The sequence below is a fragment of the Trichogramma pretiosum genome, unplaced genomic scaffold (genome assembly GCF_000599845.2).
Source record: "Trichogramma pretiosum strain Unisexual culture from Peru unplaced genomic scaffold, Tpre_2.0 scaffold41, whole genome shotgun sequence".
Lineage (NCBI taxonomy): Eukaryota > Metazoa > Arthropoda > Insecta > Hymenoptera > Trichogrammatidae > Trichogramma > Trichogramma pretiosum.
The window spans coordinates 1,418,598-1,433,859 of record NW_019640824.1 but is presented as its reverse complement, the minus strand read 5'-3'; the positions used below and the strand labels follow the sequence as shown (position 1 = coordinate 1,433,859).

Sequence of the window (15,262 nt, the reverse complement as noted above, 5' to 3'; positions counted from 1 at the left end):
ATAGAATAATAAAATCGTGCTCACCTGAGTTTCGTTGCGTACTCCTCCTCGATGGCGCAGCGATCCCGTATAAAGTGTCCATATCTCTCGAGAAAATCTATCCCCTTCTGCGTGTGGACGGATAGATTGTCGAACTGATCCTGCAACACAGATAAACGAGAGATCGGTCAGTGTGGTCGAGTATAAAGATAGCGGGAGAAGCAAAAAGTAAATAAAATAGTTAGCCGCGAGATCTCTCCATCGGGTTGTGTTTTGTCTTCCGATATGGACATAATGGGACAGAGACTACGTCAAAATGTGTTTATAAAACGAAAGGGAAACACGCGTGTAAATACGTGTACGATGGGCAATTAATACATCGAGATCGCGCGGGGATCGATCCCGCGACTTTCGACCTGAAAAAAAGTCGTCGTGCGCGTCCTTAACCCACACACAAACACACACACACACACAATTACAGACACAAGTAGACAGCAACTCGTGTCTTTGATCTTCTATAACCGGATCGTTCCTAATACGGTGCAGCGCGACGAGTGCTGCTGCTGCATGCGACATAATCCAAACGCGCGTTTGTCGCGCGCACACACACGAGCAAGAAGAAAGTAGGCGTTTGCCTTTACGTATACGTACGTATACTGTATATTCGCGAATATACAACAGACACAATTGTGCAATTCTGCTCTTTCTCGCGTTCCGTTCGTTGCTGGTGTGCGTGTTTTGACGTCGATGAAATAACCAGCGGCAGCTCATTATTCAATAATATAATATAAAAGCGGGGCCGGTAGTATATCGCTGATTAGGCGTGTACGTATCGTGCATTATTATATCCGTGCACCGCAGACAGACAGACCAAGAGAGAGAGAGAGAGAGAGAGAGAGAGAAAAAGAGAGGGAGATCGGGAGCTCGTAAAATGTTTTCTATTAATTAGTTCGTTTGAACGATAAACGATAACGACGCGCGCAGTGAGCTGCTGCTGCTGCTGCCTCGCGATGCCTTTAATTATAATGTTTCGCGCGCACGCACGCAACACACGCCCGAGCAGCGACCGGATTTCATGTGTACATACGTACGATACGTGTATGATTTATAAACAGGGTCGAAAAATGCGAAAAAAATAAAAGCATCTCTGTATATATATCTCGCTCGTGTGTATGCCATAAGTGTAGCAGGGCACGAAATCGTATTTATACCGGTATCAATTTTATATGTATTAGAGGAAAAATGGCTACTGTCAAAACAGATAACGATAAATCTTTCCCCCCTCTCTCTCTGTCTCTCTATCATTCTCTCTCTCGCAGTTATGGCAGTTACCTATATAGCGCGTGTGCATTCGCCTCGTGAAAGTTTCGCTAATCTCAAAAGTCGATTGGCACGCTCGCGGCCAACTTGTCAGTCCGCATATATATATGTGTATACACACATTCACGCGCGCATTTTTCCGATTAAACGACGTGCATTTTCAGATCTCGTTTCTTTTTTTTTCTCTTCTTATGACTTCTTATCCGTCGACGATAATTGACGGGCGATACGCGACGAGGCCGAGACAATGAGCGAAGATGCCTTAATTTCCGTTTCCCGAGCTCGCTCATATATACCTCGTGTGCCACACGCGGTGCAATCATCGTACTCCACGATCCATTAAAAAAAAAAAAAAGAAAGAAAAAAGTCGCGCCAGTGATTTCGGAGCTGCACGCGCAAAAGAAAGCGTAACAGCGCAGCGGCAGCGCCCCGAAGGTAATAGGCCTGCGAAGGAGTTTTGAAGCCTTCGTCTATTCCTGTATATACTCTAAGGTACACACACACACGCGCGCAGACACAAATTTGTACGTATACATGTGAGCGCAATAACGTAAGTGTAATTATAATGGCATGCCCTGCTGCTGCTAAACGCGAGCTATATAGTTATGTGCACTGCTACGTATAGTAGTAAATATCAGCTGTAAAGTGCCCGCGTGCGCTGCAAGTATAGTATATAGACGCGGCCCGCGCAGCCGAGAATATAGCCGACTGATATTTTATATATATAATAACAATTCGTATCGAGTTTTATCGGGCGTTTGAGAGGATAATTGAATTTTTCGTACCGTACAAATCGTTCCTCGAAAAATTAGCGTCATACACGTTGAAAAAACGTATAAAGCCGGAGCTTTTACGCGCTCGTAATTTCCACATAAACGTCGATGTTTATAATATAATACGCGACGCACGATGACGTTCACTGCGACGTAGTGTGTATCCCGACATCTCGTTATCGGTTTTTAATTAAAGTAATATACGTTGGAAAAATAGTTCAATGGCTAATGTGGCTTCTTATACGTGTATAATAGACACGGCTCAATTAATGGTAAACACATTTCGAACTATGAATTGCAGCAGCAGAAGAGCCGCGATAACTCGATTGAACGTAAATTGCGCATCTAAGCGTATTATACGTACTCGAATATATGCGCAACACATCCGCATCGCACATATATAATTACAAATACCTCGGCTCGTACATGGCATATCGCCCCGCGTGCGCTTGTGTACACACACACACACACGGCGTAAGTTTATGGATGCTACGTCGTACGTGATACGCGGCGATGCTGCAGCGCGCGGCTATTATTATACAGGCTCTCGAAAAGTACGAGATGAAAATCCACGAGCAGAGAGAGAGAGAGAGAAAGGGAGAGAAGGAAAAGGTATGCATAACTCGGATCAGCTGTGCAAGACATTGTATACACAATGCGGGTCGTTTCGCAAGGATCGTCTTTTTTTCGCACTCGCCGCTCTTCTCTTTTTTAGCGCCGAGGCTCGAAAAGTGAAACTGGCCTGCGATGCAGTGAGGAGCCTACGTAGTGTGCATACACGTACATTATTGGCGCGCCAAGACTGCACGAGGTTCCTTTGCACGTGGTTTGTTCGCACTTGAATTTTCTGGGAAATGATTTTCAGTCATTTTATGTCGTTTTTAAATTCGTGCAAACTTAAAAAAGCTCGGGAGCGAGATTCCATGCAACTTGGAGTATAAAGGACATCTTAATATAAATATATTTGCCAGAAATAAAGAGAGAGAAAGGTAAAGATTTATAGTAAGGACAAGATAGATGTGTGTTGTGTCTAAAAAGACGTATCTCCACTAATCGGATATCTGCGGAATTCGCTTTCAGCCTCGAGGAAATAAACTCGTCGATCGACTGTGTAGTATATAGTATATAGGTACGGCGGAGCCTCGCGTATTTTACGATGATGTAATCGTCTATTGATAACTCGATGATTCGGTGGAAATATCTTTTAGCATACAAGTATCATCGAGACCGATGCCGCTGCTTATGATTATCGTCATCTTCGCGAGCCAGAGAGGCTAGACACACGCCGCAAGAGCCTATACGTATCGCGATCTCGAGAGCTTTCGGACGAATTACGTGTGCGTGGGTGTGCGCGTAACTCGATCTCCGAGTTTTACTTCCGCGCCAAACGAGACCGTACACCGATGAGTATATCTGTCTTGTATATTATATGTGCAATGGACAAATATAGATGTGTATGTGTGTATTAAACCCATAGCAGCAAACGTCCGAGAGTACGAGCGAAAATGTCCAAGGACGATGCGGCAGCGGAGCTCCGTACGTATATATATATACGAGAAACCTTTTACCACTTGCGCTGCTTTTGTGTACGCTCACGTAGTGTACGCTTATTACAATCGCGCGCGCGCAACCGAGTTGGATATTGCATATACAGCACACGTTTTATATGCGCGAGTGCAATTGTCATTGAGCGTAAAACCGTGAGAGGCCGTAAGAGAAATAATCTGCTGCATCGGGAGTAAATAATATCGAGTCGAGAGTGCAGGACTCGATGTTAAAAGTAATAATCTACCTGTGTAGTGTCTTTACAGGCTACGAATTTTTTCGTTCGACTGTCATCGTAATTCTTCATATATATTCTGGCACGAGCTAAACTTCAACAACGAAACAAGTGCGAGTTATCGGTCCCGAAAGTTAGTCGCTCGCATATGTGCCCCGGTCGTGAAGTTATGTAGGGTGAAACAGCGTGCGCAGAGAAGACGACTGGAAGAAGCTCGTAGCCGATCTAATGTTGTATAATAAGAAAATACGAGTCGAAGAGAGAAAGAACCACATAGAGAGCAGGGGGAAAAAAGCTGATGTATCCCACATCTGGTCTGTACCTATATATACACAATAGCTCCTTATACCGTGTGTGTATATAGTACTGCATTTATAATACAAGAGGGAGAAACGGAGAAGAGAGTCCGAGACGAAACAGACGCCGGGTATAATAGAATACTAGAGCCGCGCGCGCGGATACAGCTCTGCGAGCGAGCGAGCGAGCGAGAGAGAAGAGGCTTTTTGCACTGGAAAAGCTCTCCCGTATATAATTTCTGCTCTGATTACACGTTTACTTTGGCTCTCGTTTCGAGAGAATCTTTCAAATCCGATTACAATTATTACGTTGCGCGCGTCTCTCGCTACACGGCGCGCTGCACGCGAAATGCTTCTTTTTCTCTCTCTCTCTCTCTCTTTCTCTTCCATTTCCTCCCTTCCTGAATAAAAATAGAGTAATGACAATGCAGTGGCGGCGGCTGCGAGGGTGCCTCGAAAACGCCATAATGTTTATAATTAAATAAAAGGCAAAAAATTGCGCTATACATGTATCCGTATATAAAATAATAAAGGCTAGTTTGCGCGCGGAAAGAGTGACGAATCGACGTGTTTGCGCGTGTGTGTATATGTCTGTGTGTGCGCGCGAGTTTGCGTGTTGCTGATTCACTCTCCTGTGACGATGACCTATCTCTCTCCGTCTCTCTTTTTCTCTCGCTCGTGTGTGTATATATATAGGTATTATCATTCCAACGCGGGATAAAGACACGCGCCTGCCTCGACGTTCTAGAATTAAATCATGGCACGTACATTTATACATTATCTGCTTTTATACCATTCGTCACACATACACACATACTTGCATATGTGACAAACTCTAAGCGAGACAGACAGAGCCGAGGACATTATTACGTGTACTCGAGCTAATGTACTCGGACTATATGTACACGAACTCCGCGTGATATTTTTCTTTTTAATCCTCGCTACGCAGCGCACACGTGAAATTGTGTTGTCGCGCGCGCGCCAAATTAATTAATCATAATTTCGCCTCGTGCGCGCGAGCTGCGATTTTTCGACGTTCGCAATGTACGCGTACATATAATATACCTCGCGTATACTATATAGCAGCATAAATCTTTGCACTTTGAGATATACCTTTTGATGGATTACGTAAAAGAAAAAGGCCGGAGGGACGTTTTTCGAATGCTCGTGTGTACGTATTATATATGCTGTATCTTTGTATCGGTGACTTGCGCAACGAAGAATTAATAGTAATAATAAAAAAAAGACGACGAATAAAAAATAAAAATGATACCCGCGCGTGTACCAATGATATAATATAAATGTATACGCCTGCCGAGATTCTTACATCTTGATACTCTGAAAATCTTTTTCACCTTCGAGCATGTAAATGCAGATGTACGTTCAAGGATACTTCAGCGCACGAAATAATCCAAATTCGTCTTCGAGGCGCGGAAAGTTTTCACGGTGTATTCGGAATTATGCGCAGCGCCATAGAGAGGTCGGCAAAATCGATGCAAAAATGTCAATAATAACGAGGCATGGATAGAAATGTTGCTGCACGAGACGCTCAGCGGGTGTCGGCAGCGGATCGACGATTGCAACGACGCGACTATACCTTATAGAATATAGACAACAGCGCTCCGCAGACTTGATATAATTTCACAGCCAACTGGCGCTTTTTACGGCCTATATATACTTTGTCCGAGGGAGAGAACCGAATATCGAGTATGTTCACCTTCCGGCTATTTTTTCGGTGTTCTACACGGCAGTTGATTTGCGGGCATCGCCACGCGAGGCGACTAGATCTTTCGTTATTTAGCCATAGTTCCATTTTCGGGCTAAAAGGATACACTCGCTTTACTCTCGTTTTACAAGCTCGAATTATTTCCTCGTCAATTACGATCTCGACGGAGCGACCAACCCATGCGTGTATTATACACGACCATAAAGCCGCTCGAGGTATTTTAAAATGATTAAGTCTCTCTCTGTCTCTCTCGTAAGAAGAAAAGCTCGTCATCGAGCGGTGCGTCAACCCTCGGTTCTTTCTACTCGGTTCTCCCTCTGCAGCTGCTGCTGTGCTGTACACAGTCGAGGCACATCGTTAACGGGGGAGGTAAACGAACAGCTTAGAATCGAGCTTTTGCGCGCGGAGCTTTGCTATATGAAAAAAGCTCTCGTGTGTGCCCCGCTCGTCGTGCTACTGACGAAAGGCACACACGACGGCGTGCCGTGCGCTGCTGCACGCAAGAATGCAAGGTACACACACACACACACACACACACACACATACACACACATGTATGATATATACACACGCGACTCGAGCTCTCGTTTGTCATCCAGTTACAGCGAGCCGAGCGTTATGCAGGTCGAAAGAAAGAAAAAGGCCGGACGCTGACTCACATACACGTATACGTATGTATAACGATCGCACTTGCCTCTAATACCTATATACATGTATACCAACTCACGCACACACACATACGCAACACACGTATACAGTATAAGTGACGTCGCGCGTACAAGTAACCCTCGCTATCGTGTTATATATTGTACAATGGGTCAGGTCTCTTATGCGTTCGTCGTCGTCGTCGTCGTCGTCGTACATGTACGTGTACTGTATAACAGCGGATGGAGTAGAAGAAGCTCGAGCTCGCGCGCAAACATAAAAGAAAGAGACGAGAACTACAACGTGCGCTGCAGGTCTCTCGAGCTGTATACACGTCGGAGCTCGCGAGAAGGACAGCGAGAGAAAGAGTAGAATATAAGACGAAAAAATAAGCACGACAGATCTCTCTCGTGTATACCGCGTTTACGTGAAATAATGCGGGCAAATGCATCTGTATCTACTGTACAAACACACGTGTGCATTTAATTGAGGAAATCTCGATATTATTCGTGCAGCGGTCGTTAGCCTCTCGTCAATCGGGCTGCTGTTTTTTTTTCATTTCTTCGTTCTTTCTCTCTATTTCTCTTCTTTTTCCGCGAGTACTTTACTATATTATATTATCTGGAGCACCCGATGACGCGTGAAATTGCGACTGATCTTTTCCTACTGTCACCAGAAGTGTACTCTGCGCACAATACAAGTTCGCTCATAAACGAAATTCATTGCGCAGCTTGTGTGTGTGAGTGTGTGTATTCGCAACACGCACACCCACGCGCAGTTTGTATATTATATACGCGCACGGCGCACTCGAAGCTCCGCGACCGCCTCGCGCCCGAGCTGTATAGTGTCAATCAAACGCGACTCTCTATTACCACGAATCTCGTTTTCTAAAAATAAGCCGACAATTAAAAGGCATAATAAAGCGTATATACTCGCGATCCCACGCGCGTGTACGTATATACACGGCGGAAAATGAAATTTGAATGAAAGCCCATGGGCTGCGCGCTCACGCCTGCAGGAAATAGCACTGGAAGGCAGTGCTATGTTTATGTATGTATATACAGGCGTATAAAAGTGGCCGTGTGCTTGCGATCTCGTCGCGTGTAAACAGTGGCCACATTGCAGCGCGCGGCGCAATGCACGAAATGCAGAGAAGAGAGAAAGAGAGGGAATGAAAGAGGAGAAAAGAGAGCACGAGGCGATAAACGTCGATGAACAAAAAAAAAAAAAGAGAGAGAAGAGAGTGTGCGTAATCGCTGCCAGCTCGAAAGCTGCAGCATGACTCACGACGCGCACATATATTAATTAAAAAAAGCCTCGGCCAGAGAGCATCGACGAAAAAATGTGTCGCTTTTTTTTTGTCATTCCAAAAGTACGAATAAAAAAAAACTGGTCGCTTTCATTTATATACGACCCGTTCGTATGTGTGTGTGTGTGTGTGTGTGCCTCTCTTTTGCAGTGGGTGGTAACAACCGTGGTGCGCGCGCGAGAGAACGAGTGCAAGGTTACCACCACCTACAACAGCCCAGTTGGCTCTCTCACTCTCTCTCCATACGGCTCGCTTTTATCGATCGTTTCGACTTCTCTCACTCGTCCCGAAAATTCCCTTCCTTTTATATATCCTATATATATTTGTAATGCAGGATCCGTAGGAAGCAGCAGCAGCAGCAAAAGGAAAAGTGCGCGTGGGGGCTTTGCACACACAAACGAGTACCCGCGTATATATAAGCCCGTACACGTGCCGCAGCAGCAGCAGAAGCAAAAGCATGCGAGAAGGAGAGAGAAAGAGAGCAAAGAAAAAAAAGTAGTAAGACGGCAATTCGCGCGTTTCTGCGATGAAGTTATACGCGCGTATATGTATAGGACTTGCAACGAGGGGGAGGCAAGGCGTACTATCGTACAGCGAGCATGGCAACGCTGTACGCGGCGCACGGGGCGCCCGCGTATTTTTTTTTTTTTTTCTCAACCCAATATACCCGTAATATAAATGGTTCGTGTGCCTGCGTATATTTTTTGTAGGGGCGGAGAAGAGGTGCACACGTGTGCTCGAGCGAGAGCGGTACGTGTACTACACGTATACGTGTAGCCGCAATTTTTGGGCGCGTCTCGTCGCGAACATCAGGTGCGGCTGCTGCTGCTGCCCCTCGAACCGGGTTGTATATTACACGACGGTGATGGAAAGCTTCCACGCGAGTTTTACCGGCGTATTTATTTCGCTGTATATGTACGAGACGACCGAGCCAACGCATAGAAATTAGAATACAAAACGTGGCCGCGTACGTGTACGCACGTCGTGGCAATATCACACAGAATGCACACGCGTATTATATACCGCATATAATGCACATACGCGCCGGTCGCAAAGTAGCCAGCGAGGCTATTTTCAAGCTCCCGGTAATATACCAGCAGCCAGAGAAAATCTCCGTGACAACGACCCGACTGTATATTTGTATAGGTATTTACTGCTCGAGTACCAAGTGCTGCGTGTAACAGAAACAAAGCTCTCGTATATGCCAGCCTGAGCCAAGCAGTGTAAGTCTGGCCTATGGGTCTTTTTCTCTCTCTCTCTTTCGTTACTGCATCTTTTCTATTATGCATGTGCTTGTGCTTGTGTGTGTGTACCGGAAGAAGCTACGTGTACGTATATAGCTATATGTATACGTGTAGGAGCAGCGATCGTAGATATGAGTCACCACCAGCGGCACGCATAGACCTAGAGGGAGGCTTTTTGCATCGATGTGTGTGCATGGCCCGTAAACCCAGCGCACACGCTACCCCACACTCACACGCAACTGCGCCGCTATGTGTATAATAATACCTACGAGTAGTCTATCTACACACGCACGCACATCGCATATATATAATACACACTGCTTTATCGATTTTACACCTCCTCGTTGCTTAGCTCTTTGATCGTATATATAGACCTATATGTATTAAACGTATTTCTTTTTTGCCTTTGGCTCGCCAAGTAGTCGATGCTGCTTTATAGGCTCGACGATGTACGTCGTTTTAAAAGCTTTTGTGGCCGAACGACGACGACGACTTTGCTCAGCTGTATACTCGTGTGTCTGTGCGCTTACAAGCCAAGCTGAATAATCAATTATCGGACGGACCGATAAGCTCGGCTTTCATCCCGCTTAAAAAATGTAAAAAAAAAAAGTTCGACGCTTCGTCTGTCGGGGCGAGCTTTTTTTCATACTTCTCTCTCTTCATCCACGCATTTATTCCCGTCCGACTGTTCGTAGCATAAAAAAAAATTTTTTAATCACGTCCGCTCGGTAAACAAATAATATTTCTCCTGCCGCGCGCGCGTCTATTTATTTACATTGTCTGTACCTTATTCCGTCGCGAAATTAGCATAAATAGCGAGGTCTTGTGATACAGTCACGTGTATTTTACCGTCTGCGTGTGCTTGTGTAACTGTAACGAGAAGAAAAGCGCCTCGCTCGCGCACGTATACGTATACACACACACGCACGAGCGTATTTTTTTTTTATTGTAAATAGCAATCCCATGAAGCCTGGGCTATTAACGTCGGGAGTCGAAATGACGTTCCACGGCTGCTGCTGCTGCTGCTGTTCGTCGTCGAAAAAAAAAGAGAGAAAAATAACAATAAAAAAAAAACACGCATCGTGTGCGCGCTCACGTCTCTTTTTCTGCATCGGGTTAAAGTGAACAAAAAAAAAGAAGAATAAAAAAAGACCGTTCGTAACCGCTCTCTCTCTCTAGTCGGAAGAGAGCCAGTCGCGCTCGCGCGCAAAGTGGTAGAAAAGGTCATACGTCGAATGTATGTGCGCGTATACGCGACACAGGTTTGCAATGCGCGCGTTATATTATTATCAAGCACATGTCTTCTGGTTGTTCTTTTCTTTTTCCTTCTTCTTCTCTCTCTTCTCTCTGCAGTCGTCTCTCTCTCTCGATGCTCTACGACGACGCAGCGAACAGTTAAGTGCTCGCGTCGACCGCGTGGAATATAGCGCGCACAATACGTACGTGTTTCTTCTTTTCATAATTATATTCCGCTTTTTCTTCATTTTCGTGCAAAGCAGCGGGAATTTCTGCAGGACTGGACAAAAACGTATATACACGCATAATACGAGCCGTATTGTGCGTACGTGTGCGCGCGTATGGTACGACGAAATGCGTGAAAATCGTTACGGCACAGCGTGTGACCCCCAACGAGTTTTCATTTAATTTACAAAGGGCCGATGCTGCAGCAGCGAAGCGAGAGAGAGAGAGAAGCGGAGCTTTTAAAGCCCCGCGCGACTCGTTTTGCATATATAGCTCGTGTACTACGACCAGCGACGTTTTTCATTACCCAGCGCGAACCTCGCTATATACATACAGCATATGGCCCGGCAGTACTACTATATACGGTGTATTACACATTGATACTGCACTGCACAGGCTCGTGCTCGCCCATACATATAAACCTTGTAAACACGAGTTTGTGCGCACTCGCGTCTCTCTGCATGCGTAAATGCGTGCAACGTTTATTATCGCTTTATTTATTCGTACTACTCGACCTTTTATTTATTTTGCTTTTTTTTCGTGTACTCGGAGGCGCTTTACGAGCTGATTTTACAGTTTCTTGAAAACACGATTCGCCGAGTAAGCGGCGCAGTGTGCACACACTGTATAATACACGCGCGCGCGCGCGAGAAGCGGAGATGCGCTTTTTTGTTTACGACCTCGTCTATTCCGGCGCTTACCATGCTCATATTGCAGAGATCATCCTGCTGCTGCCTCTGCTCGAAGCTTCTTCCACCAGCGTAAATGGGACGTTTTTTTCTTTAAAGACCAGGATAAACCGCGTCGATGACCGATCGAAATTATGACTCGCGATTGGGCCCTGCGATTAACGATGCGTGTACAGCGAGGTAGTGCGTCTTGAAAAATAAAAGGTCGAGGCGCTGCTGTTTCCGGATAACAATTGGAAAACATAATTTGTAAACGAGAACGTGGCCGGATATCTTTGTCGTCCTCTCCTTTGCAATAAACACGTCGAAATTTTTTCACGCTCCGCTAAGCAGGTCCTACATAATGTACATAAGCCCATGCTATACTTGCTCGAGAGACAGAGAAAAGTCGTTCGCCCGACGCATTGTTTATTTTTCTATGTAAGCTCGAAAGGGGAAAGAAGTAGGCGATTCCTCGGTACACCTGAAGAGGAGAAAAAAAGGAGAGTTCGTAGTGACCCTGCCCTTGCCGCGTTTATCAACCACACCTTGAATGCATTTACGGCGGAGCATCGACTCGACGATCGCCGCACTTTATCACGTTTTCTTCCTTTTTTTTCTCTCTCTTCCTCCCTCTTTCATCTTTCTAATATTGAAATGCTTGAGACTTCATCAAAGCACGCCGGTAATATATCACACGCAGCGATTTTTCTCCTCTTTTTTTTCCATATTACGATGAAATATCGATTTAATATACCACCAATTTCTGAGTGGTCGAGCTAAGGGGAGATCGACGACGCTACGCTAAGTATTCGGCGCTTATCTTCTCTCACTCTCCCGTATTATTTGCGCAAAAAAAAAAATTATCAGCTACGCTCGTAATATGCACCGCTTCTGCTCACATCCACTTGTTTTTTCTCTCTTTATTTTTTATATTTTGCAGAGTAAGCGTTGTCGACGACATCGTCGAGCTCGGAGCTCGAAAAAAATCAATTTGCATGAATAAGTACGAGCGATTAGCTTGCTCAATTTCATCGGCAGTTGTACAACTATTGGTCTCGGGAGATAATTTTAAAAAACACGACTCTCAACGACAATTAGCATTTATTTACTGGAAGAAATGTAATCCGATTATTTTAGGAAACAAACGCGCAGAGTTGAAACGGCAAAGGTATATACTTAAAAAAAAAAGGAGGCACATAAACGTAGAGCTGCCGACGACCTACATTACCCAGTTAAATTAGGTTTAATAACTTTTAACGATCTCCGCTCGGACTTAATGCCGTGCCAACATATCACGTTTACGACCAAAAAGCTGCGAAACAAACGTATTAAATTCACTCCCGCAAGAAAGATTAACGAGGCGGCGTTAAACGTCATTCGGCGGGAGTATATATTACGATATATATATGTGTATGAATTGTGGGTGAAGATCTTGCCCTGCTAAACTAATGAGGACAAGCCTGGCATCCAGAAAACAAGTTAATAAGCCTGCGCCCATAATGGTGGTTGCGAATTCCCATAAGAGCTCGAGAGCCGCAGCAAGACAATAACACCTTCGCACGGAAAAAAGTATTTTCGAGTTTTGTAAGCTCTCGTTTGTAAAAGTCTGCGGCGTTACAGTCCAAGATATCGATACGCATGACATTCTTCTTCTTTTTTTCGATAAATTTCTCCACTTTATCTTTATCTCGGAGTCTCAGCCTCGAGCGCGACGAGGTTTTAATAGATTACTAATCAAATTTGCGCCAAGACGATAAAAGAAGAAGACGAAGTGCCTCGAGGCGCTGACGCGCGCGCGTCATAGTTTTTTCCACGCGTGTCCGCCCGGCGCGACCGAGCGAAATTGCAGAAGCCATCGATGATCGGCGATCGCTTATACACATCGTTGCACAATGGAATCATTTACGAAATTCCCCGCCGAGCATTATTATAATATACCTTTCGCGCATTAATAATAATACATTATAAACACATTGTTCGGCCGAATAAGGGACGTTGACGTCTCTTCGTTATGCCATTGTGCGCGCGCGCGCGCGGCTGTGTATATTTTATACAATCCAACGTCGGAATAAGTAAAATTAAAAAAAAAAAAAAAAAACAGCAACAAAAAAGGGAGGAGAAAAAACTACTCGTTTTCCAATTAACCGCGACGATCGGGGGACTGCGCAAATTTGTCTTGAAATTTGTCGCGAGCATGAAATAAACAACAACGACGATATATTAAGCGAAGAGAACCGAAGCGTGTGTGTGTGTATGCGCGGTAGCAGCTGCGAGATCGCGAGGAGTGTCTGCGATCGCGTGCACGCGCGCTATAATACACGCGCTGCTCAAGGTCGAGCGTCAAAAGTAGAGACGTTTAAAAGTGGCAAATGATAGGTGCGGTGTATGTGTCTGATATATATATACAGGAGCTTACGACGATCTGGACATATTTTTTTTCTTGCAGCGTATGTATAAAAAAAAATCGTAAGTTTCGGCTCGTATAAATGGTGTCGGGATTTCGCAACTGAAACTTTTTCCTAAAACGTGCAAAAAAATCTCGCAATTATGTTCGAGATGTTTTTTTTTTCTGCGCGCGCCATGTCTTATCAGGAAGCGATACGCCGGGGCCCATATCCTGGGTGTTTCTCACGCAATCGAGTGGTATAGTAAAGTAGAAATCGATGTAACTCGGAAATATTCAATTATATTTTCCAGCTCGCGTTATATGTGCACGTCGTGCATGTAACGCAGGCAGATCCGTGCAATTATTGTGTACTCTATATATACCTCGGAGGCTCTCGCTCGGTGCTCGAGAGCCAATAAAGGGAAAGTCACGGGGAAAAACGTATTTCGCGTGCGTATACGTATGTACGTCGCCGCGCCCCTGCTACATATATATACCACGCATCGCACCTATCAATTTTTCCTCCCAGACCAATCGAATTCGATCCGTTTCGGATACAGAACGAAATTGTGTTCGCTCGGGCGAGTTAAATACTCGTCTCTGCATCTCTGCTGCTGTGCACGGGCGGCTCTCCGATCTCGCTGAGAAGGACTGTACTACTCGTTCGGCTGGAAAATATCAATCTCCAGCGATTTTTCGATTTTCGCGCCGTTGTCGTCGTCGCGACGATCGTAAAAAACGAAAAATAATAAAAATAACGCGTAAAGAAAAAAGAGCGAGTAAATTTTTTTTAACGACAAAATTGTAATCTTTACGGGGGTACGTATATACCGATGTAGATAAGTAATGTAGTTGTCGGAGAGCGTAACAAAAAGAAGCTGTGCACTTGCGCGCGCGCGCGCGGGAGCGATATCTCGAGCCGCCGAGTCGGAGGATGCGAGAGCTGCGATAACAGAGCCGAGAGGCACAAAACCTTCGCATCTGCGCGCACACACGTGCCTCGACGAACTCCGCAAGCACCGTATGCGTGCGTTACGTGCGAACGCGTTCATGCGAAGCATCGGCTCGAGAAAAGCCAAAAAAAAAAAAAGAAAATGTCCATCTGAAAATGTAGTAATCTCTGCGGCGCCGTCCGTCTCGGCTCGGCAAAATTATCGAGTTAACTGTAGCTGCAGTCTATGCACACTACGTAGCCCCAAGTGCGCGATATAAAAAGGCACTTATTAAGCACATTTCGAAGGAGCTCTCGCAGGAACGGAGAAAGGGACTGTACTCTGTTGCGCTGCTGCTTCTGCTGCTGCATCATTCCCATAACAATACCCGCGCGCACACGAAGCACTGCAGTGCAGGCGCGTAATGATACGGTTTTTTCACATGCTGAAATGCGGGTGCATCGCTTTGTGTTGATGATACGTGTGCTGCTGTATATGTATAATAAAATAAGAATCAGCTGCAGCGGCAGCAACGGAGGAAGTTACGGATGCGTATCGTGTCGCGCAAAAGAAGAGTATCTTCTTACTCTCTCTCTCTCTTTCTACATGGCAAGTGTGTCTGTATCTGCGATACAAGCAGCAGCACACAAGACCATTTTTCCTTTGCTCGGCGCGCATTCGTGTAGTTGCTGCTGCTGCTGCTGCATGGCCCGCATCGCATCGCACCAACGGAAGTATGC

General features: G+C 45.4%; 1 protein-coding gene across 3 annotated transcripts in view; it reads right to left on the bottom strand.

The window, feature by feature from the left end:
• LOC106656698 (formin-binding protein 1-like) overlaps positions 1–15,262 on the bottom strand; it is a 36,312-nt gene that overhangs the window by 11,878 nt on the left and 9,172 nt on the right. For all 3 annotated transcript variants that reach the window (XM_014377793.2, XM_014377792.2, XM_014377794.2), the window contains exon 2: positions 25–140. In XM_014377793.2, coding sequence (XP_014233279.1) covers positions 25–140 — 116 coding nt within the window. The remainder of the gene's footprint in view (positions 1–24; positions 141–15,262) is intronic.